Raw genomic sequence first — 22,422 nt, 5'->3', positions numbered from 1 at the left:
TATTATGGGGCCCACTTATCAAAGTATATTTGAGGTATAATTCCCGAAAACACCCATTTTCAGGGGTTATGATACATCCGGCCGCTATGATCGCATTTTGCAATGTGATCATGGGCAGTACTGTCATGCCCTGATCGCATTGCAAAAGCGATCATTATTAAATGGGGGCCTATGTCATATTCGTCATTCCCCAACATTGCAATTTCATGGAATCTTGTTGTACTAAATATACAGAAAAGCGGAATTCACTCTAAATATACAGAAAAAGCCGAAAACATACTATTTATTTATTATAAGTTACTAATATAGCACCAGCATATTCTGTTACACTTTACATTACATTTGGGACCAAACAGTAATAGAACAAGACTAGGCAATAACAGACAGACATAGGCCCATATTCAATTTGGGAGCGAAAAGTCCGTGCTGATTTTCCGGGGATAAAGTATCAGGCGCGTGCCTGCTTCATCCCCATATTCAATTAGGAGGCAGCGAAAACGGGAGCCAGAGGAAAGTATCGCTAAAAATTCGTGAATTTTCAGGTTTTTTTCCTAGGACCCCACTAAAGATGTCCAGGCATGGGGGTTCACTCTGGGTACCTCAGTTTAGCCCTGCAGCATGTGTTATGCATTTTTAAATAGCCGCGGCAGGTGTTTTTTCCCGCCATTAGAACAAGTGATGCAGAAGAGCACTTAAGTTTTTTTTTTCGTTTTTTTTAAGTGGTCCCATCAAATTTGGGGTACATGAAAATGGGTACTAGCATATTTTTAAGTCCCTAAACTAATTTCTTTTAAATTCTGCAAAAATGCACCTGCCGCTAATAGCCTATTCTAGAAAACACCTGCCGCATACTTACAGAATACCCCTGAACCTATTGCGCTATTTTTAAAGATTGTTCCCCTTTTTTTTTTTTTTACCCCAAAATTAAAATCATTTTTTTTGGAGTGTCCCTATATATTTTTTTTTTGTACTTTTTTTGACACAGTTCGTTTTTATGGGCTATTCCCTTGGGTGCAGGCTATTTTTTTTTAAGCCTGCACCCCTAAACCCCAATTCTGCACTTTTTTTCGCCATGTAAAACATGGTGAAAAATTATCCCCGTTTTTTTTTAAAAGACTTTTCAAACCGGCGAAAAGTCTTTGAAATTGAATATGGGGATAATTGAAACATGCGAAAATGACGTCATCAGCGATAATTTATCACAGAATCCGACTTTTCGCAGCCTAATTGAATATGGCCCATAGAGGTAAGAGGGCCCTGCTCGCAAGCTTACATACTAAATTCACACACTTTTTTGTGTATTTAGTATGGATCTAGCTTTTACCCACACCCTATTTTATTTACCTTAATATAACATTCTTATCTTCCTGTGGATTACCTACAGGAAAGGGATGGATTGGGGGCCCATACCATATGCTTAATATATATGACTCATTTTAAGTATATAAAGATGTAGTGCCTCCATCTGCATGCTTACAATGTGCCATACGTTTATTATTTTTACATTCTAATGTACAGTACTATAATTGGAGCTACATTTTTACTGAGTTTTCTACATTTTGTATTAAGGCCCGTATTCAATTTGGAGCAAAAAGCCGTTTTCGCGTGTTTTGGGCGAAAAATTTTCACCAATAATGTCATTTCACCAGGCGGAAAAGTATCACTGTATTCAATTTCAAAGACTTTCTGCCTAGGCGGAAAGTCAATGCAATGTAATAGGCAAAAAAGATTCGCCTATGAATAGCAGGTGGAAAAAAGTGCAGAATTGGGGTTTTGGGGTGCAACATTGCGGGAACCCCCGTGCAGCCTTCAGACAGTCCCCCAAAGGTAAACTGTGTCAACATTTAAAAAAAAAAAAAACACTTAAGAACACCCCAAAAAATCACTTTGAATTTGGGGGCGACAAAAAAAAAGTTGGGAGACAAAGTTAAAAACTAGCGTAATTGACTCTGGGGGGGTCCCCAAGGATGCCCCATGTTTTTTTTCATTGCAGGGGCTTGCAGCAGGTGGATTTTTCATGATTTTTCCAAATTAAATTTAGCAACTTTAAAATATGCTGACCCCCATTTTTAAGTGCCCCAAATTTACTGGGATAAGTTATTTCAGCAAAAAAAACCCAGAACACTATTCTGCACCACTTTTGGGAGGTGTCAGGCTGATTTCCCCAAATCTGTCAGTACTTTCCGCTTGTTTAAGTTTCGCCGGGTCCCGTTTTCGCCTACTTTCAAATTGAATACGGCGATACGCGGGCATGCGCGTGATACCTTTCCGCCTGCAAAACACGTGATGTAGGCAAAAAGTCCAGGAGGCGAAAAAGTATCGCTGCTCAGCTCAAATTGAATACGGGCCTATGTGTCTGTTGAAAATAAAAACAGTAAAAAAAAAGGGTTTTGTCTCTTTAGCCATAACATTGTGAGATGGAACTTTTCACCATTGTTAATATCAGTAACATAACATTAAATAACTGGTCATGATTAGCTCCTTAGCTCCGTCCCAACCTGAGATTAGCTGCTAAAACATGACATTACAAATGGCCACTTAAAATGAAGTATGTCATAAAAACCATGTGAGTGTATGTTTACAGATGCTTTGCACATCCTAGCACATGATACTTTGTATTGTAGCAAAAACCCGGAGTAACAATATCAAGGCTTAACTACACGGCGCTTCCCAATTCCCAGAGCAGGCAACAAGTGTTTGGCCTCCCCCCTCCTCCTGTATGACAGCCTTGCTCCGCCCTGCTGGAGTGCACGGCGGGGTGGCCAGTCTGTCTCTGCCTCTCACACACCGGCAGGCGGCTCAGAGGCACGGTAGCACTAGAGACAGCACGTACTGGCCGGGCTGCTGCAAGTTCTCTGCATCCGCACAAAAATGTGGGGGTATAAGGACAGGTAAATATTATCTGCGACAGAGGAAGAGAGGTAATTCAGGATTCTCTATCAGACTGTGTGTAGCATATGTGCACAGTACACAGGTGGGGGTGTTACAAGTGCCGGGACTCCCCTTTTAGGGCAGAAATAGTTTTTAATAGATAAATAAAAGCTGTTTTGCGGCCATATCTAGCACGTTGTAAGCATTTACACTTGATCTGTTTGTGTTTTATGGACTTTTCCAGAGCAGGATGTGTATATGTTCACTGTTATTTGTACGAATTATAAAATATGTATATACCTTGATTATGAATATTTAAATGTGAAATGCAAGGTTGAATACCCCACTCCCTTGTAAAAATGCTGCTCTTGTCTTTGTTTTACGTTAGTTTCAGTGTCTGAGAGAATGTTTGTGTGTTACTTTGTATAAAGTCTGTTAACACCGGACAGGATATAGGAAAGTCACACAGGAAAGGCCATTTGTCAATGGAAGTCATGGTATTTCAGTGTCAACATAGCTATTATTATTATTATTATTATTATTATTATTATTATTATAGCATTTGTCGACTTTTAATTTTTATGTGTTTTTCATAGTGTTTTTTCTTTTTTTTTTCTTTTTTATATAGAAATTTCAATATGACTTCTACAAGAGCCTGGTTTTTATGAAGAGCGTAAATGGATCAAACTAGTGCTTCTGGATATCATTGCTTTACATTTTCTACAGAGCACCTTGGTATGTTAGGAGTATTTGTAATTGCCCTGTTTTCCGTCTCTTTATCCCTCCCACCATGTAAGTGAGCTGGGAAAGCTGACAAGCATGCATGCTGCTGCAGGTGGATAGATTGGAGACGTCACACTCCTTATTCACCTGTTAGACTAGCCACTAAGAAAGTTACCAGACAGGTTTATACCACTTCAGAGGGAGGGGAGAAAAAATAAATAAAGTAACTCCACCATAAGCACCTAAAAATGGAAAGTACTTCCACTCCCTGCCACTCTGTATAGTACAGTCCCGGAACTTATACAGTGCACAAAAGTTGGATCTGTTGGCGGAGTGCAGAAGTCCGGACAAGACGGTGTGGAGTTTACAGTATTGTTCCTGTTCACTTCTCTCTGGATGAAATGACTGTGTTGAAAACATGTCTTCTCAGTTAACTGCTGAAGAGAACACAGATGAAACTAATTATGATGAGTTATGTATAGATGATAATGATGTGTTTGAGGAAAAATCTAACCCTGACACTGATTTCAGACAAAACCTGAATTTATGGCATAAAAGTAACTCTGTTGTCTGGCCGCTTCCATCCTCAGAAGATTGTGAAACTGAGGTGCTACCTAGCGGGAACTCAAGTGGCAGAGGTAGCACTGATAGTGGCAACTTCCCTTTCCCCCAGGAAGCACGCAGTCGCACTTCATCCCTCGTAAATGGTCTACTAACAGAACTCTATGACACATACCGCGGTGGCACAGGTTCTGGCCATGGACAACATCAGGATAGTGTGGACAGCTCAACAGAGGCATCAGGCTCGGATGCCTTTCTGAGCAGGAGCAACCCTGAATCTGCATTCCTGCAGGAGCTTTCAGAGAAGCGGAGCCGCAGGCATCAAATACAATCCCTGAGGCAAAAAGGTGAGTGTGACTTATTTCATTTGACTATTTTTAAAAAAAAAAAAACATTTTAGCAATATATTGAAAGCAGACTACATGACTCGATATGTCTGCATACATTTTCTTCAATGTAGGGCTTTCTAGTGGTTTGGTGGGAAAGACTACACAAATGTTAAAATAGTTTTTGCACATTAGACACAATTTCCAAATGATAGCAACAATTTAACTAATTGTGAATATCATAAAATTGGGACTGATTTGTATTAATGTTTTAGGTTTTGCAAAACTAATACATAGGAACTTCTAAGAACCTTAAGCTGGTCATACACTAGACCAACTTTCACCCAACTAGTTGGGTGAAATGAAAATCTGGTAATGTATGGGAGCAAATGACAATCGGCCATTTGTTCCCAAACCCAGAAAATGGCTAAAAACTGTTGTTGAGAGATGTTGTTAAAATCAGACCGATTTAACGACCTTGTATGAACGACCAGTTTTGCCTGTTTACCTGTTTTTGAGCAAATTATTGATTGTAATTTGCTCACATACATTACCAGATTTCCATTCCAACCAACCAACTATTTGATGGTTGGATGAAAGTTGGTTTTGCGTATGGCCAGCTTAAGCTACCTTTTATTCTTACTGAAGTATTGACATTAGTGCATCTCTGAGCATTGACTATACATGACATACTAGGCTTTATTTACGAAGCATTGGCTTTTGTAAGCAGCTGCTTCCTGATGAGTTGCAGGTTAAAATGTGAAACAGCACCCACAGTCTGTATAAAGCCCGCTGGGCTTTACACGGACTGTGGGTACCATATTACATTTTCATCTGCAACTCGCCGTGTAGCTGCTGCTATGTAAATAAAGCCCACTGAATGCTCATTGCACCAGAAATGTAATTGTGTTAATTAAAATTGGTAGGGATAAAAGCTTCCACAAGTGCAATCTTGGACAAATGCCATCTTGTACTACTCCATCCATAGCTAGCAGGAAGCCATCTGCGCGCAACTTTGATAAGATTTGTCTCTGTGTATTTAACTAATTTAGCAGGTGCAAAAGAAATGAGCATAACACAAGGAGTATTTAATGGACCACTGAACCTCAATGTTGAAAATGACCTGTAGCGTTAAAATATATTCATTATTAAGTTGACTCCAAATCTTCACTGCAGACAGCTAAAGCTCCTCCCACATCTGCAGGGAGCTGTATCAAATGCTTGAAAAATGACAGGAGATGATTTGTTGGTACTTTCTCTCTCCAAGATTTGATAAATCTCCCCCCTAAAGTGTTACCATACTGGTAAAAAAATAAATAAAAAAAAATATGCATTTGCACTCCTCATAGTTACTGGGACTTAAATGTAAATGACCATTCCCCTGTGTATGCAGTAACCAATCCACACAGTGCATTTCTACAAAGATGTACTTACAAGCCCTCATTCAAACTCGGCATAAATATAAAAAAAAAAAAAAGAGAGAATAAAAACACCTTCTACACATAGCAACCTGCTGCAGAGGACACAGTTGTTTAAAGTATGATATAAAGCTCCATAATACACAGCTTTTGTTCTATATATTAATGTCAAATAATGCCTTTACACACACTTTCGATCCGATGATGATCAGGTTATATGTTCCTGATCAGCTAAGAAGTCTGTCCCCGGCGTGATGCGCTCTCGTCTGTCTGCAGCCCTGTACACACTGTGCACGGTCTTCAATAAGGTTGGACCAAGAAATATTAAACGGCACCATAGGCAAATGCAGGGGGGGTTTCCATCTGCCTCGAAACCCCCCTCCCCAGCCCACACCATGACCACAATAGAAATAGTAATGTAATAGAATTTTACTAGTACAGCATGTTCTTCACAGTATCACAAATAAAATTATTAGCACCACCTGTGGATCTTTTAACATGCATCAGTCAGTAATAAATAACCTGTGCACCACCTAGGAGATCTGGATAACATTCACGGTTAGGGATATGCTGCTTTATAGCCCAATATGTACATGTATATGTCCAGGGCAGTGCTAGGTTATTCTGCTGCTCTCTCAGACTCCCGGACTTGCTCTAATACTCTGGAATGGCGACCACATCTAAAATAAAAACATTCAGCTCAGGCAGGGTGGCCCTACTGCCGCATTTAATGTCTTACTGTGATCACTAGTCCTGTATATGCTGGAATTATGACACACAATATACTTTGTATGATGCATATTAAAGCTGGTTAAGTGCTAATTATGTCCTCTTCATGGACTGGCCACACTCACTCTAAAATCAAGCATTTGGAAACCCCCCTCTAGAAATCCTGCGTTTGCCACTGGGCATACAGGATGCGACCTCCCAAATCCAACCTTTGCAAGAATGTTATAAGCCGTTAAACGGCTAATGGTACTGCATACACACCTATACAATCATCAGTCCGATTACCCAATATCTGGTAATCGGACTGAGGATTGTATAGGTATGTACCCAGCTTTACTCTTTAACTATGTACTACCTACCACCTAATACACACATTTTATTATTTTAGAGATTGCCCTAGCAGTATCCCTCACCAATTTAAAATCTCAGCAGATGAAGGCTATGAGCAGAAGGTCAAATCAGAAGCCACAATCTCTTATTTTCAAAACCTTATTAATTTTTTTGCACACACTCCACTAACCCTTTCCATTACAGCTTCACGTTGCTCTGATTTTCAGCTGGGGCTGCGAGAAGAATCATTTATTGCACAGAGCAATCCCTGAGGTTTCATCTGGGAAATTACTAAATTAAACTTAGTACACACTATGCTGACGGATCAGCTGAAACAGCGGCCGATCAGGTAAGCTATACAGACTTACCAATCGGCCACTTTGTATGTTCCCTCACATCACAACTGGGCGGACATTTGAAATTGCTCGCCCAGTCGAGCTATCAGTCACCGGTGCTTCCCGCAGCAAGTGTACATACAGCTGATGCACCAATGTATCTGCAGATATATCGGCCATCTGCTGTGCTGCAGAGCAGATGCGAAATGTCTGAACGACGTAATTCACAGGCATAGTGGGGATACACATCCGCCGACGTACTTGCGATATATTGGCCGTTGGATTGCTGATATATCGCCCAGTGTGTACCCAGCTTTAGTTATATGTATACACTAGGTCAGAAGTTTCCAAACTCTACTATTGCAGTCCATGTTTTAAGGATATACATGCTTGAGCACAGGTGACTTAGGGACTGATTCAGATTGGATCACAACTGGTAATATGCACACAATGGGGCGATTGTTGCGCACTGCACATGCATCACAGTGTGCGAACCGGCCACTGCAATCGGGACCTCGATCACACTTACTATGCAGACCCATCCCAGAGTGATTGTCAGGAAGTACCGTTTGTGGGTGGTCGGTGAAATGCAGGCGTGCCAGTGCGTTTAAACGCTGTTGCAGGGGCGTGCATAAAATATCCACTGCGATGCCTTACGCAACTTGAGGACTCATAGCATGTGCTGCAGTTAGCAATTTCTGAGTAAGGTCTGAGTGTGCGGGAGGCTGCGATGATACTCGATTGTACCAATGGTTTCGCAGTCTTGCTAAACATTACGGATGTGTGTAAGTGAGCGTCCTTATTTTTTGCTGCGGTGGCATAGCGATTACAATGGATTAGCATACTATCACAATTGAACTGTGTGCGTAATCGCTATTGCTTTCGCAGTTGCGATTGGTAGTGAATAAGGCCCTTAGTTAGTACCACAGTCAATTTGATTTTACCATCTGGACTCGAGCATGGATAGCCTTAAAACCTGGACTGTAATTGTGGAGTTTGGGAACCTCTGTACTAGGTGGTGATGCAGCTTTTAAAATACCTCTCAGAAATAATGCCTTTGCAAAAATGTAACCATAATACAATATATCTGTAAAACTATGTTATTGGATCTGTAGGAGAAGCAATATTTCTTTCAGAACTTAAATTGTATCTATGTTACCTGCACTATAATATGTCTGTATATTAACTATTCGCTAAATTGTTTTAATGTAGTAACTTTTTTATTTGCTGCTACTGTAACTTGTGCTTTAATAGCTTTGTGTGACAAGTGAAATGTAGGGAATAGTGAAATGGACTTGATGGACCTGTATATTCAATCTTACTATGTGACTCTGTGTACAGATAGGATTGTCAGGGAGTAAATGATGTGAAATAGGGCAGTGCTTGTGCAATTTTATGCTTGGAAAGTCATTACTTTAAAATACGTTGTGATGTTCACCAATACTGAATGCGTCTGCTTGCATAGCACTATAACATTGCCTAGATTATACAGTCCTAGGGCTGTGCAGTAAAGTGCTGTCCTCATTGTGCGTCTTTCCTTTCTTGTAGAAATAGGTTGCCATTGCCACTGAGCACACTTAATGCACCATACACACTAGTCTTTTTTCCCCTTAGATGCCTATAAAACACATTAGATACGGGTTTTGTAGCTCATTGCAGACTTTCTCATGTGGAAAATGCAAAAATTAGAACAAGAAGCAACCTATGACATACAATGCAAGTGGAGACACCAGTGTCAAATCCATTTACATGTATATAAAAAAATCCTAGAGGTATGAGGCAATAACCATGTGATTTATAACCTCCTTTCTGCAATTGGAATCCAAAAATGGGTAACGTGAGGCTAAAAATGCAAATCTATTATTGTTCATGGTTTCTGGGATTTCATCACAAGAGCATATGGGCATTAGTTAGTAATACTGAATACAAAGGATAACAGTGTTGCACAGGTTCTGTTGTAGAAATACAGGGTCCCTAGCAAAGGTGAGATACAAAGCTAGGTTGCTGTTTTGTGCTTCCATATCTGTGTTAAACTTCATTTTTAACCAGAGGATGTTATATAGGTTTCACATATATGCTAATAGAAGTCTGTTGCTTGCGATTACTCAGATGTTCAGCAGCATTGAAAAATCAAGTCCGCAGATCGTAAGATTGCAGTTGTTTATTACCTAAAGGTGCACACACACATGGCGATCTGCACACGATCAGCCGATGTGTACGATTTCCCTTGTAATTCTCCCCGACAGCTCTGCACACGATCTGCAAACGATATGCACACAATTTGGTGTCCAATCTTCAAACGATCTCTCCTGCAGTCAGACTTTCACAGTGCATCGTCTCCTAGATTTTCAGATCTGCCCTACAGCACCGCAGATCTGAAGATGCGATGTGCGACCAGCGGTGATGCGCATCGCATCGTGATGGTGAGTGGGGACTCACGATTTCCTTAAGATTTCGGCATATTTTACACGATCTGCCGTTCCAATGCATCGGAATCGGCCAGATCAGTTAAAATATCGCTATGTGTGTGGGCACCTTAAGGTCTGCGTTTTACTGGTGACACCACCACCCAATGGGATGACTGATGGTCATCTCACAATGCATGTTAGGAATGTCTATTGGCTTGTGGACAGAGGTGTCTGGGTGGCGTTGAGCTTCTATCAATCTCTTTAAGGGAAAAACACTGCAGAATGGTGACAAGAGGCAGCTGTAATTACTGCAGCACTTTCTTCTCACCCTGATATGTGTTTTTCATAGGAGTGCTGTTAAATTTGAGTTGGGCATAGATTGTAAAATAATCACAAGTTTTATTTTGTATTTCCTTCAGTTCCCAAGCGATTGCATATATGGTTTGGCTTTTCTGTACATTTTACTAATAGTTAACCTGTGGATTTATGTGGGGGAAAAAAAAAAAAATCACAAAAGGGTGTTAACTTAATTTATGTTCACATCTCCAAGCAAAATGTCTACTCTTTCACTGGTAGATCTTTAACTAGCAATAGCTGACTCTACAGCTAGGACAGACTGCAGAATTTTAAATCCAAGCAGTACAAAATTTACTGTTATGTCTGACGAAACATCCGCTGTTTGTGCTGGTGCATGGCACCCCTGTGGCTATACCAGTTGGAAGGTTCAGGGCTATATATCTATAGCTAATATAATCACATTCCACTATTCCAAAACTGTACATAATATCTGCTGTCCCTCCTGTAAAGCCGGCATACGTGGTGCGATTTCCTAACATTAAGATGTGTTGTACGATTTCCCTTGAGATTCTTCCCTTGAAATTCTCTATACGATTTGGTCACATGGTGTATGATTGTACATACAATCATATGATACTGATGCGTTGTCTCTCACAATATGGAGGGGGGGGAGTGGCCAGGGATTTTGCAAGACCTCGTACATCACGCAAAACAACATACCATGGGCTCTATTTATTAACATTATTTTTACTAAAATAAAGTGAAAAAGGGTGTTTTCACACCCTTTTCACATTATTTTAGTTTCACCTGTAGTTATTACAGGGCAATTGGAGTAGAATTAGTAAAATTCTACTCCAACCCCTAGTATCACTTATTTTTAGTAAAGCAGATCGCATTTCCCATAATTGTAATGGGAAATGTGATCCGACCAGAGTTACTAAAAATAAATTGTAAAAAAATACCGGGGGAAGCCCTTTGATAATAACGCCACCTGGAGGTGGCGTTATCCAGGGTCTCCCCCGGTTACCGGGCTCCCACTCTGCTCTAACGGGGAGAGCAGAGGCGTGAGCCGGTACCAGCTATGTGGTCTAAACAGACCGCAAGCTGATTGCTGTAAAAAAAAAAAAAAAAAAAAAATTGAAACTTTTTTTTTTACTTGCCTGAATCCAGGGACCGGTTATCGGGCCTCCGGTGATGGCTCCTCTCCGGTCAGCTGGTCTCCCATAGTGCACTGCGGCCCGGTCATCAGGTGATCTGGTCCCAGTGCAGTATGGGAGATCACCTGATCGGGAAGCCTGGAGAAGATCACCGGAGGCCAGGAGGATGCAGGTAAGTGTAATGAAGGGAGGGGGGGGTCGTGGGGGGTCCGCGATCGCGGGGGGCGGGGCTTAGCGTCGGTGGGGGTTAGCAGCGACGGTGGGTCGGCGCATGCGCGGGCTCTTAGTCGCCGTATTTTTTCCAAAAATACCGCGACTAGAGTGCGGATGGGATCCGCAGGGACAGAGCTTTATCACAAGCTCTGTCCCTGCAAGGGATTTACAGTAAATCCCTGTGATATTGCCTGAATTCGCAATGCGAATTAACTCGGTAATATCACACTACAATCCGCATTCAATATGCGGATTGTAGTAAATAGAGCCCCATGTGTGTCACATCGTACACGATAGGGCATAATATCACCGTTTTTCCATAAGATCAACGATGCAGATTCACGACTGCAGGGACACGCATCGTCATTGTAATCGTACAAATACCGCGCACGATGTACACGATTGGTTGTTACGATTGACCTAATTTGCAAATATCATGCAAAAAATTGCACCGTGTGGGCCGCTTAAGATCCCAAGCAAGTAGAGGATCTTAAAAAGGTAAAAACAAATGCACGAGAAAAGTACTTGTAGTGTAGTAGTTATATGCAGAATGACCAAGTTCTAAAATTAATCGCTGTACATAAAATATAATCTTTTAAGCTTCCTCCTTCAATTGAGATTTCAAGGATTTGAAGTCCCCTTTGTATCTGCAAGTTGAACCAAGCACCAAACACACACCCAAAGATGGCCCAAGGCCAGTCATGCCAATCGCACTCTGAGTGCAAGGATCATCTGCCAGACTTGATGATTAGTGCCCCATGTGACCCACTGCACTCTGTATTAGGAAGGGGAGGTGGTGTCATTCTCATGGGGACTAATGAAGGTGATTTATACAAGGGGGTAGAGTTACCATTACTATAGGACAAGAGGTTGGCTGGAGTAATGCTTCAGTGGCTACAGATGGGGACTAGGAGGTGGGGGATAACACTGCTAGTCTACTGACACTGGGGGATGGGGGTAATGCTGCTGCTGTGTTTTGTTTTTTTTTTTTTACATCTGGGTGTGGTGGGGGTAATGTTATAATGGGGCATATAGATGCTATGGGTGTACTGGACACCCCCTATATGTTTTTTGTTTCATCTATTATATTAAATATGGTTTTAAAATTATGTTTTTAACTTAAATAAAAAATAAATAAATAGAATTTCTGGATGATTTGTGGAAAAATATTAGCCAGTTATGAGGTTAAAGAGAAGGAGCATCATATAAAAAGGCACTGGAATATTTAAGCAGGAGTATTATAATTTCTCTGTGTGCATCTTCACATATAAATCCTACTACTTTGACTCCTGCAAGTGGACTCTAAACAGGGCCGGTTCGCCCAGGGCGAAAATTTCCTTTGGTCCTCTCTTGCCACAAATTAACATATCTCGGTACAATACTTTCAATGTATCAGCCCCAGAGCCCTCATATGCCCCTGTATATGTCTCATAACCCTTTTCCAGATTGCTAAATCCCTCTCCCAACAAAGTTAATGTGGACTTGGATCTTAGGAGGATATAGGGGGAAATCCAATTGTTTTGCGCTGCCCGTAGTACCTTTCTAAAGATGTGTGATAAGTAATAGGCACCCACTAACTCTCACCTGCTGGCAAAAACAATTGAATATCGCCCGTCACTTTAGACAAGTGATCGGCCATGAGAAAATAATCGATTTCTCCCCATAGTGTCTGGCTAAGTGATTGGGGGTCTGAAGGTTAGAGGGGAGAAGTGACTATAGCCAGTAAGGAGGCAGCGAATGCAGTCAGCTATTTCCAATACATGCTCCTGCCTGAGCCAGGAGAGCTAGTTTCAGGCAGTGGGGCAGGCTTAGGCAGGCCTGCATGTGGGTGGCAGTGTGCTGTGGGCCTGCGCAGGCACAAAGGTAGCTGGCTGTGCCCTTCCGGGTTACAGTGCTCGAGGTGATGTTCTGTCAGCCTGTCCCTTGAAATGCCTAAGCAGCGAAGGGACCAGGTCCACAGGAAAAGTGAACAGAAACATTGGGAATATGAATTTAGAAACTAATATATTTTTTTTTTTTTAAGTTTTATTTATGTAATTTGCCCCTGGCTCTCCTGTATACCTTATGATGTTTACAGAATGATTACAGTACCTCAACTGTTGATAGATACTAAAAGTAAATTGTGATACTATTTGTACAAAGTAAGTAGGGAGAGAGTAATGTGGGGTATACGCTGGGCCGATGGATCGGACGACAGATCCAATGATTGTTTGTGCATACACCTTTACCAATAGTCTACACGAATGTCGACCAAGCAGACTCCATTTGAATGTTCCCGATCACTTTTTTTTTTTAAAGCAAATAAAGAGGCGAGTGTATGAAGGTGTTGTGTAACAATTTTTTGAAAACTTACTTTTTTTTTTTTTTAATGGATGAAGGTGTCATGACCTAGGGTTCATAGCAACAATATTATTTTAAATGTTGACAGTCTATTTACTGATATATTTTGTGGATAATAGTGCTATGTGCTATTTATGTAAAATGTATCTTTAATTGTAAATATCTGTTTCACAACACCTTCATCCACTTGCCTTTTCAAATATAATTTATCTATAAAAAGCTGAAAGCCTAGTGCTGGTTAGCACGCAATCGGGAGAAACCGATGTGGAATCCCCTGATATTAACCTGGCTGGTGGAAATATAGATGGGAGACTAGCAATGTGGAGGTGCTCCCACCATGATTCCATCCTGCCCTATTACAGTTGGCATAAGCAGTGGCGTAAATTCATCCCAGACACCCGAAGGCAAGTTATAATTTGGTGCCCACCCCCTTTCACAGCCGCTGACGCTGTAATGTAGCAATTCACTTGAAGACAGGCCATAGATAGATGAAGGTAGCAGCTCATGGTCTGACATGGAGTTCTCCACTAGTGTATGGTGGCTTCTCAGGCATCAGGAAGGGGTGCCATGTATTGGGCGGACTGTGACGGTATACTCCGGGCACATAGTTACAGCCCTATGTGGGGTGAATATGTTGTGCAGGCGCCTCCATTGTCTCCCGAAGGTCTTCCCCTGGGCATAAGGTTTATGTTCTCTAGGAGTATGTGCCCAGCAAAAATCTATTTAGCGGTGGCTATGCCGTAATAGTGGTTAATAAATATATATATATTTTTATATGCTTATATACATATAGTCAGGTGCATAAATATTGGGACATTGACAGAATTTTCATATTTTGGCCTCTATTCACCACCACAATGGCTTTGAAATGAAACAAACAAGATGTGCTTTAACTGCAGACTTTCATATTTAATTTTAGGGTAATTACATCTAAATCAGGTGAACGGTGTAGTATTACAATGGTTTCTATATGTGCCTCCCACTTTTTAAAGGGCCCAAAAGTAATGGGACAAACTAAACAATCCTAAATCTAACTTTCACTTTTTAATACTTTGTTGCAAATCCTTTGCAGGCAATTACAGCCTGAAGTCTGGAACGCATAGACATCACCAGACGCTGGGTTTCATCCCTGGTGATGCTCTGCCAGGCCTCTACTGCAAATGTCTTCAGTTCCTGCTTGTTCTTGGGGCATTTTCCCTTCAGTTTTATCTTCATCAAGTGAAATGCATGCTCAATCGGATTCAGGTCAGGGGATTGACTTGGCCATTGCATAACATTCTACTTTTTAGCCTTAAACTCTTTGGTTGCTTTTGCAGTAAGCTGCATACCAACTTATTATAGATCCACGTATGAGGAGCAGGTGGTGTGGCAACGTAATTCACATCATCATGCCCCATATGCTGCTCAGTGCAGGGGCAGAACTCTGGGAGACAATGGAGGCGCCTGCTGCTGGGCACCAGCACTGAAGGGGCACCTCCTCCATTGCCCACAATATATTCACCCACTTAAGGCTATTTTATATTAGTGTTTTTGTGCATATGTAATAGATAGATATGCACCGTATTTATTTTCCCTTATTTTTTTAGGGGGGGCACCAAATTATAACTTTCCTCCGGGCACCTGAGATGAACTTAAGCCACTGGCTCAGTGCCATGCTTTATGCCATCTTGCAGTGAGGGTCAGGGCCATGAAGACACCGGTAATCAAAGCCATAGTGTGTGCTGGGGAAGGTAGAAAGGTTTTTGTTATTTATATTTGATCTTCCCTTCCAGTAGTAAATCATGGGACTCGATAATTTATGATTGTTTACTAGCGCATCCTCTAACACCACTAGCTTATCTTATGCAGAGGCGGATAAATGCACTGAAAATGGAATTTGTATGATTTTTGCACAATGCTTCAATATGTCAGTGTGCCATAATCTGAAATATTTACAGCTCAATGTAAAGTTCCCTCTAGGGAAATTAGAATGTATGTTGTATAAGAGTTTGTTGTTTCAGTGAATTTAATATGGCGATTATTTGCCTTGTTCAAAGAAATTATCATTTTCCAATGATTCCACACAAATTTAGGAGGCCCCAACATTTTGTGTACTTTCGTTTGTCCTGGAGAAAATTTCCCTTTTTGACCTGCCAATTGTTTGTGAAACTGTCTCAATTTGAGGACCATGAAAAGGACATAAAAGAAAGTAGGCTTGGCTTTAGGTAATTGTGGGCATGTTTTTCAATGATAGAAATATTTTATGGGTAAAATACCAACCAATCGGCTCCTAACTGCCATCTTACAGTCTGAGTTTGAAAAATGACAGGAGCTGATTGGTTGGTACTTTAACTATCCTCTCTCTCCCTCTCCCTAAGTGTGTAATAGTAGGATATCTAGAGGGACCAGGAGCCAGCATAGTGTACAACAGGCATAAATCTTACTGCTGTGGCACACAAAGGGCTCTAGCTAGGATTGATATGTTTTATTACTTTTGTTCTTGAAACTCAAAGTAGCAGGGCTTATTGAAAATCTATTTCTCATTGCCTTTTTTATTTTTGTTCTTTCAATAAGTTTTTATTAAGATCACCAAAGTAATTGACATAGAAAACAAGGTACAATCTATATCAGTGTTGGCTAACCTTGACACTCCAGCTGTTATGGAACTACATAACCCAGCATGTACTGCTACAGTTTTGCTATTAGGGCATGCTAAAACTGTGGCAGGGCATGCTGGGATATTCCACAACAGCTGGAGTGTCAAGGTTAGCCAACACTGATCTATATCATAATAGTATATATAGAGAGACATACCACAATTATGAGAACAAGGCACAATTCAGCATAGGCACCAATTATCAGGGTAAATAGTGATTATAGAAGTAAATATGAAGGAAAAATAGTGCAACAAAGAGACTTGGAACAAAAAGAGGGAAAGAAGGGGACCATCTGAGAAGGAGTTAGGGCAAGTAATTCGGCTGCTGAGCGGATTATCTACTACTGTGGATGTTATCAAAGTAGGAGGGAGACTCTATAAACAAGAGCCACTGTCCCCACATATCACTAAACTCCCTACATTTAGTAGCTCCAGACATCATTAGGTCGTCCATGGTCATGTAAAACTCCAGTCTGGACAACCATAATGCTATGGTGGGGGGAGCCGTAGATCCCCAGTGAACTGGAATGACCGCTTTGGCTCCACTCTTTGGATATTTCAAAAGTGACTTTATAGGACAACACAGTAATCTTAATGAGGAACCAGAATACAGGTTCCAACTAACCCCATGGCCTATAATTTCTCCAGACAAAGATGTGATCGAATTCCAAAAGGGTTGTAGTGCAGCACAATCCCGTCAGATATGAAACAGGGAGCCAACAGCTGAGGCACATCTCCAACAAGTGGCTGCGATCCCAGGGAACGTTTTGCACTGAACGGCATCTGTACCAGCAGGCAAGGACCTTAAACTGAGTCTCCACCACTGAATAGCTATCTGAGCATGGTCTGAAAGATCTTGTCCTAATCTTTAGGATCTAGTTAGATGCTTAGATCTCTGTCAGCCGTGAAGCTCTGTAATGTGGAGAAAGTATCTTCTATGAGGAGTTTGTAACCCATGGAGAGTGTGTTGAGGGCGAGCCTGGAATTGGCAGAGTGATTTGAGAAGGGTAGGGGTCTTTGAGAAGCCTTGATTTGCTGGATAGGAAGCAGTGCCGTCTCCAGGCTAGTGAGTCCCGGCCGGTGATATTTGGTGTGGCTGTCCTATTTGTATTTTGGACTAAGCTACAGCCCCAGCTTTGGAGCTGCCACTGATGGGAAGTTAAGTGGGAGGTATCTCCAGATGTTGGAGACGGGAAGGTCCCAAGTTGCTCAAACATGGCTAAAGGAGTGCACTCCAGAATAGAACACCAGATGGTCGACACGAACCACCTGCATCCAGAGGCAAGAAGAGGAAGGCATTTTGAATGAGAGGAGTCAAAAGAGAGAGCCATGAAGAGCTACAGGGCCCATTTCGTAATGATCTCCTGAGAGCCAGGGTCAGGCCTTCAGTAGGATGAGCAACAGAAGGGAGGATAGGTAGCCATACCGCCAACCCGAGCCAAACAGGTTGCCCTTGATTCTAAATGATCACTCACTGTCTGTCTGACTTCGGCCTAGACCACTATAGAACTCTACTGGTAGACACTTCATAATAAGTAAGGAAGTGGGGCAGCTGAAAACCACCTAAATGTCTACATTGGAAGAGCACAGAAGTTAGGTCATCGCCCACCCCAAATCAAATTCCCACACCAGAAGATGAATGCTAAGAAAGAAACCTGTTCCTACACACGTGCATTGGGAGGTTCTGCAGCAAGTAAAGTACTCTAGGAAATATGTTCATTTTAATTATACTTGCTTTAGCCAACCACGAGAACGTACCCTGACTCCAGTCATGGAGCTCACCTCGAATCCTTGTAAGGAGGGGCAGGAAGTTATGGGAGTATAGCCGTGACACATCTCTGTGTAACATGATCCCCAAGTATTTAATACTCTAGGGGTGCCGGGAGAAAAGAAAAAGGAGCCCTTAGACCTTCTACCACCGTGATGGCAACCGTAAGGTTAACCGCTATAGATTTAGAGTAGTTTATTTTAAAATTTGAGAGGAAGCCAAATTCTGTCTCTCTCTTTTTTTTAAATGAAGTATTAGTACCTATGGCATCTAGGGTCACAGCAAAGTACATTAACATGCATAGATTATTTTTAATAGAAATGCTCAATATATCTTTCTACTATGTGAGATTTAATCTATAATAGCAGAGATACTTTGATTAGTCAGAAGTATGGACACCAAGGTTAGAGCATACTTGTCAACTCTCCCTCATTGTGAGGGAGACTCCCTGAAATAGTAGTAATCTCCCTGAAGAGTCTAACAATCTCCCCGATTTCACCTTACTCCCATTATGAAGCTGATATTACAAAATAAACAGAGATATATACATTAAAATGGGATCATTAGTATAATTTCCCTGCATTGGATATAAGGCACAATGATCCCTATGGCTACATGCATTTACTGAAAAGTATCAGTGTGTTTTCATCAACGAATAGATCTTGCTAACTGCTTTTGGGCTCGTTTACATTTGCATGTAATTCAATTTTATGACACGCCCCCCAGATGTAGCGGTACAGACCCACTTTGACGGACGCTGATAGGTGTTGTTTTCACAATCTCCCTGAAATGCTTTTTCAAAAGTAGGCAAGTATGGGTTAGAGGCAGATCTAAATGTGCTCTGAGCAAACCCAAAACAGTTGCTTGGTTTTCTAGAACTTCACTATGGTCACTAACTATGACATTGAGTGGCCGAATCCAAAACTGACACTAAAATAATTTGTAAGACAGCATAAATAAAAATAAACCTTAGCAAAAAGTATGTGAATTGAGTAAGATTAATGCCATAGTGCACAGGTTTTCAAACTCTATCCTCAGGACCCCAAACGGTGCATGTTTTCCAGGTCTCCTCACAGAATCACAATAGAGATAATTAGCTCCACCTGTGGAACTTTTTAAATGTCAGTGAGTAATGAATACATCTGTACACCTGCTGGAAAAAGCGACCTCTGTGGGGTCCTGAGGACCGAGTTTGAGAATCACTGCCATAGTGCATTTTGACTTGTAGGTTTTGATAATTTTTCCATTTATTTTTTATATAAAAGTAACCGAAATACTCCATTATATTTTTTTTAGGAGCAGATTGTCTTTTATTCAGCCTCCATAAAATCTATTTATTAATAGCAGTAGGACGACTTGTATGAGTGACCTATCTCTATTATGACGTTTTTCCGAGCAGCGCACATCATATACCAAATGAAAGGTCTTGGTCCGTAGATTTGCAAAAAAATACTGGTGCTGTAATTGGTGGTTTTGTTTCGGAGTTAGGGGGCAAAATGTCCGCCTGCCGTTTACAATGCATCACCATTGTGCTCTGGAAAATGTTTTCTGTTTTTTATATTATTCACTTCACCTCGCATTGTTTACACCAAACATGCCTAGAAGTCTGCCTCGGGGATGTAGACATGGTGAGACCCTTACAGGTCGACCAGAGAGCGCAGTTCAAAGATCTTAAACTACATATAACAAGTTCAACTGATACGCTGCTTGCATTGGACACAGGGGTGTAGTGTTTAGCCATGGCGCCCGGAGCATGTGTGTGCTACTGCGCCCCACCCCCCAAGTGTGCCAGGTATGGGACGTGTCCAGCATGTAGGGGCAAATTTAAGGGAAATAAAAATAAACATTATGGGCAGTATCAAACTGGGACATGGAGGGCTAGATATATTCCAACCCACTAAAGTAATTCCACCAATTAAAAATAAACCACACAGTAGTGCCCACAATTCACATTACTCCACACAGTAGTGTCTTTTATTCATGTTACGCCACAGTAGTGCCCCTTATTCACATTGTTACAAAATAATGGCCACAATGCACGTTATTCCCACATTAGTACCCATTAATTTGCGTCATGCCACAGTTTGGGCTATTTTTTCACATTATGCTAAACATTAATCCCCACATTTCATATTATGCCACAGTAATATCCATGGTTCACATTATGCCATAGTAGTGCCCCTTATTCACATTGTGCCTTATACAGAGATCAGTGCGTCCTTGCTGGGGCATGGTCTGGGCGAAGCCACAAGCTCCGCATCGTCCACACAATGCCCTTTTTCTGGAAGCACTGATCTGTGTTCTATGCTCAGCTCAGCAGGTGCTCTGCCCTTCCTCGGAATGGCTGATCTCCAGTGCCCTAGCCAGAGCAGGCGCCTGGAGCAGGTGCTCCACTGGAGCCACCCTTGCTACTCCCCTGATTGGACATGACCTATTCGCCACAATACTACTCTTTGGGTCTTATGGGGATGCAATGTGTGTACTGTGGTGCCCTACATTTCATGATAGAGGAGATTAACGGCCATTTTTCGACTGCTGTCACAATGGAAAGGTTTTGGTGCCCAATGTGGTTGTTCCACCATATTTAGCAGAACTCCTTATTGACAAATGCCCTCAAATTACAGACTCCTCATCAGAATATCCTTAGTAACTAATATCCATAATATCCTCCATAACGCAGGCGGTTACTGCCGGGATTCCCAAATATATACTTTTCTGACTCTAAATAGAACTAGTATTGAGCAGGTTTAACTCTAAATTTAATTTAAATCTATTAATGCCATCGGTGTAGGATTTGCATCAGACAAGGACCTTTTCCACACCAATCACAAGGCACTGCTTGTGGTTGCTGTGAGGTAGACAGCCAGTTGCTAATTAGACACACTGGGAAAGAGTTATCATGGAGACTGCAACCCCCATGTGTCATAACGATTCATTGTTAATGCATACTTGCCTACCTTTTAAATGTCCTCCCCGGGAGAACCCGGGGAGGAGAAGCAGCTGGGTCCCGACGGGGACAGGGCCAAACGATTCACGGCATTAAGCCCCGCCCCCTCCGCGGCAAATTGCCGCGATTGGCGCATATTTAAATTAGGGGTGAGCGGGTTCGGATTTCTGAAATCCGAACCCCCCCGAGCCCCCCCGATCCGAGTCCGATCCGAGTCAGGCTCGACTTTTCCCGCCTGACTCGGATCTGAAATCGAGGCAAAACGTCATCATCCCGCCTTCCGAGTCTCGCGGGTTTTGGATCCTATATAAGGTACCCGCGTCGGCGCCATTTTCTCACTCGGCTGTGGACAGTGAAGAGGGAGGGTGGGAGTTAGGGCTGTGTAGTGTAGTGTAGTGTAGTGTAGTGTAGTGCTGCTGTTGTCCACTACTTCAAAGTCCATAGGGGCTGGCTGTGTTGTGCTGTGCTGCTGTTGTTAATAGGGGCTGTGTCCACTACTTCAAAGTCCATAGGGGCTGGCTGGACTGTGTTGTGCAGTCAGTTCTCCATAGGGGCTGTGTCCACTCCAAAGTCCTGTGCAGTGTCCCAGTCCTAAAGGAGTGCTGTAGTGTTGTCCAGGGGGTGCTCTGTCCATCAGGGGTGCTCCCCCCAAGTGCTAAAAAAATAATATATTTTCTGTGTTTGTGAATTGTGTGCGCAGTAGCCGCACGTGCATCAACAAAGTAGTGCCAAGCGTGCGCCTGTGTCATAAGTAAAGGGCCGGCTGGCTTGACCGTTAAAGGGTGCTGTAACCCCCGAAAGTACACTCCAGTCCAAACCAAAAAAAAATTATTTTCTGTGTTTGTGAATTGTGTGCGCAGTAGCCGCACGTGCATCAACAAAGTAGTGCCAAGCGTGCGCCTGTGTCATAAGTAAAGGGCCGGCTGGCTTGACCGTTAAAGGGTGCTGTAACCCACAAAGTACACTCCAGTCCAATCCCAAAAAAAAATTATTTTCTGTGTTTAGCCGCACGTATATATCAAATCGATATAACATAAATGGAGGACCAAACTTTCTCCGATAAAAATAAAATAGAGAAAGATCAAGAACCACTTCCTCCTAGTGCTGAAGCTGCTGCCACTAGTCATGACATAGACGATAACATGCCATCAACGTCGTCTGCCAAGGCCGATGCCCAATGTCATAGTAGAGGGCACATACAATCCCAAATGGCAAAGTTCAGGAAAATGACCTTGAAAAAGACATTTAAATCAGCTGAAGAGAAACGTAAACTTGCCAATATGCCATTTACGACACGGAGTGGCAAGGAACGGCTAAGGTCGATCCCTAGTATGTTCATGACTAGTGGTTCAGCTTCACATGAC

The 22,422-nt window shown here is 42.0% G+C and overlaps 1 protein-coding gene across 3 annotated transcripts in view; it reads left to right on the top strand.

The window, feature by feature from the left end:
* The first annotated feature begins 2,689 nt into the window (after positions 1 to 2,689).
* Positions 2,690 to 22,422, top strand: part of TBC1D30 (TBC1 domain family member 30) — a 142,597-nt gene continuing 122,864 nt past the window's right edge. For 2 of the 3 annotated variants that reach the window (XM_088467778.1, XM_088467776.1), the window contains exons 1-2: positions 2,690 to 2,891; positions 3,500 to 4,502. In XM_088467778.1, coding sequence (XP_088323904.1) covers positions 4,013 to 4,502 — 490 coding nt within the window. In that variant the 5' untranslated portion in view covers positions 2,690 to 2,891; positions 3,500 to 4,012. Of the gene's footprint in view, positions 2,922 to 3,499; positions 4,503 to 22,422 lie in introns of all 3 variants that reach the window. The other variant, XM_088467777.1, reaches the window with a different exon arrangement.

Source organism: Taudactylus pleione, unplaced genomic scaffold, assembly GCF_031769625.1.
Source record: "Taudactylus pleione unplaced genomic scaffold, aTauple2 ptg000075l, whole genome shotgun sequence".
Classification (NCBI taxonomy): Eukaryota; Metazoa; Chordata; class Amphibia; order Anura; family Myobatrachidae; genus Taudactylus; species Taudactylus pleione.
Note: the sequence above shows the minus strand (reverse complement) of the source record. Positions and strands in the feature narration are given on the sequence as shown.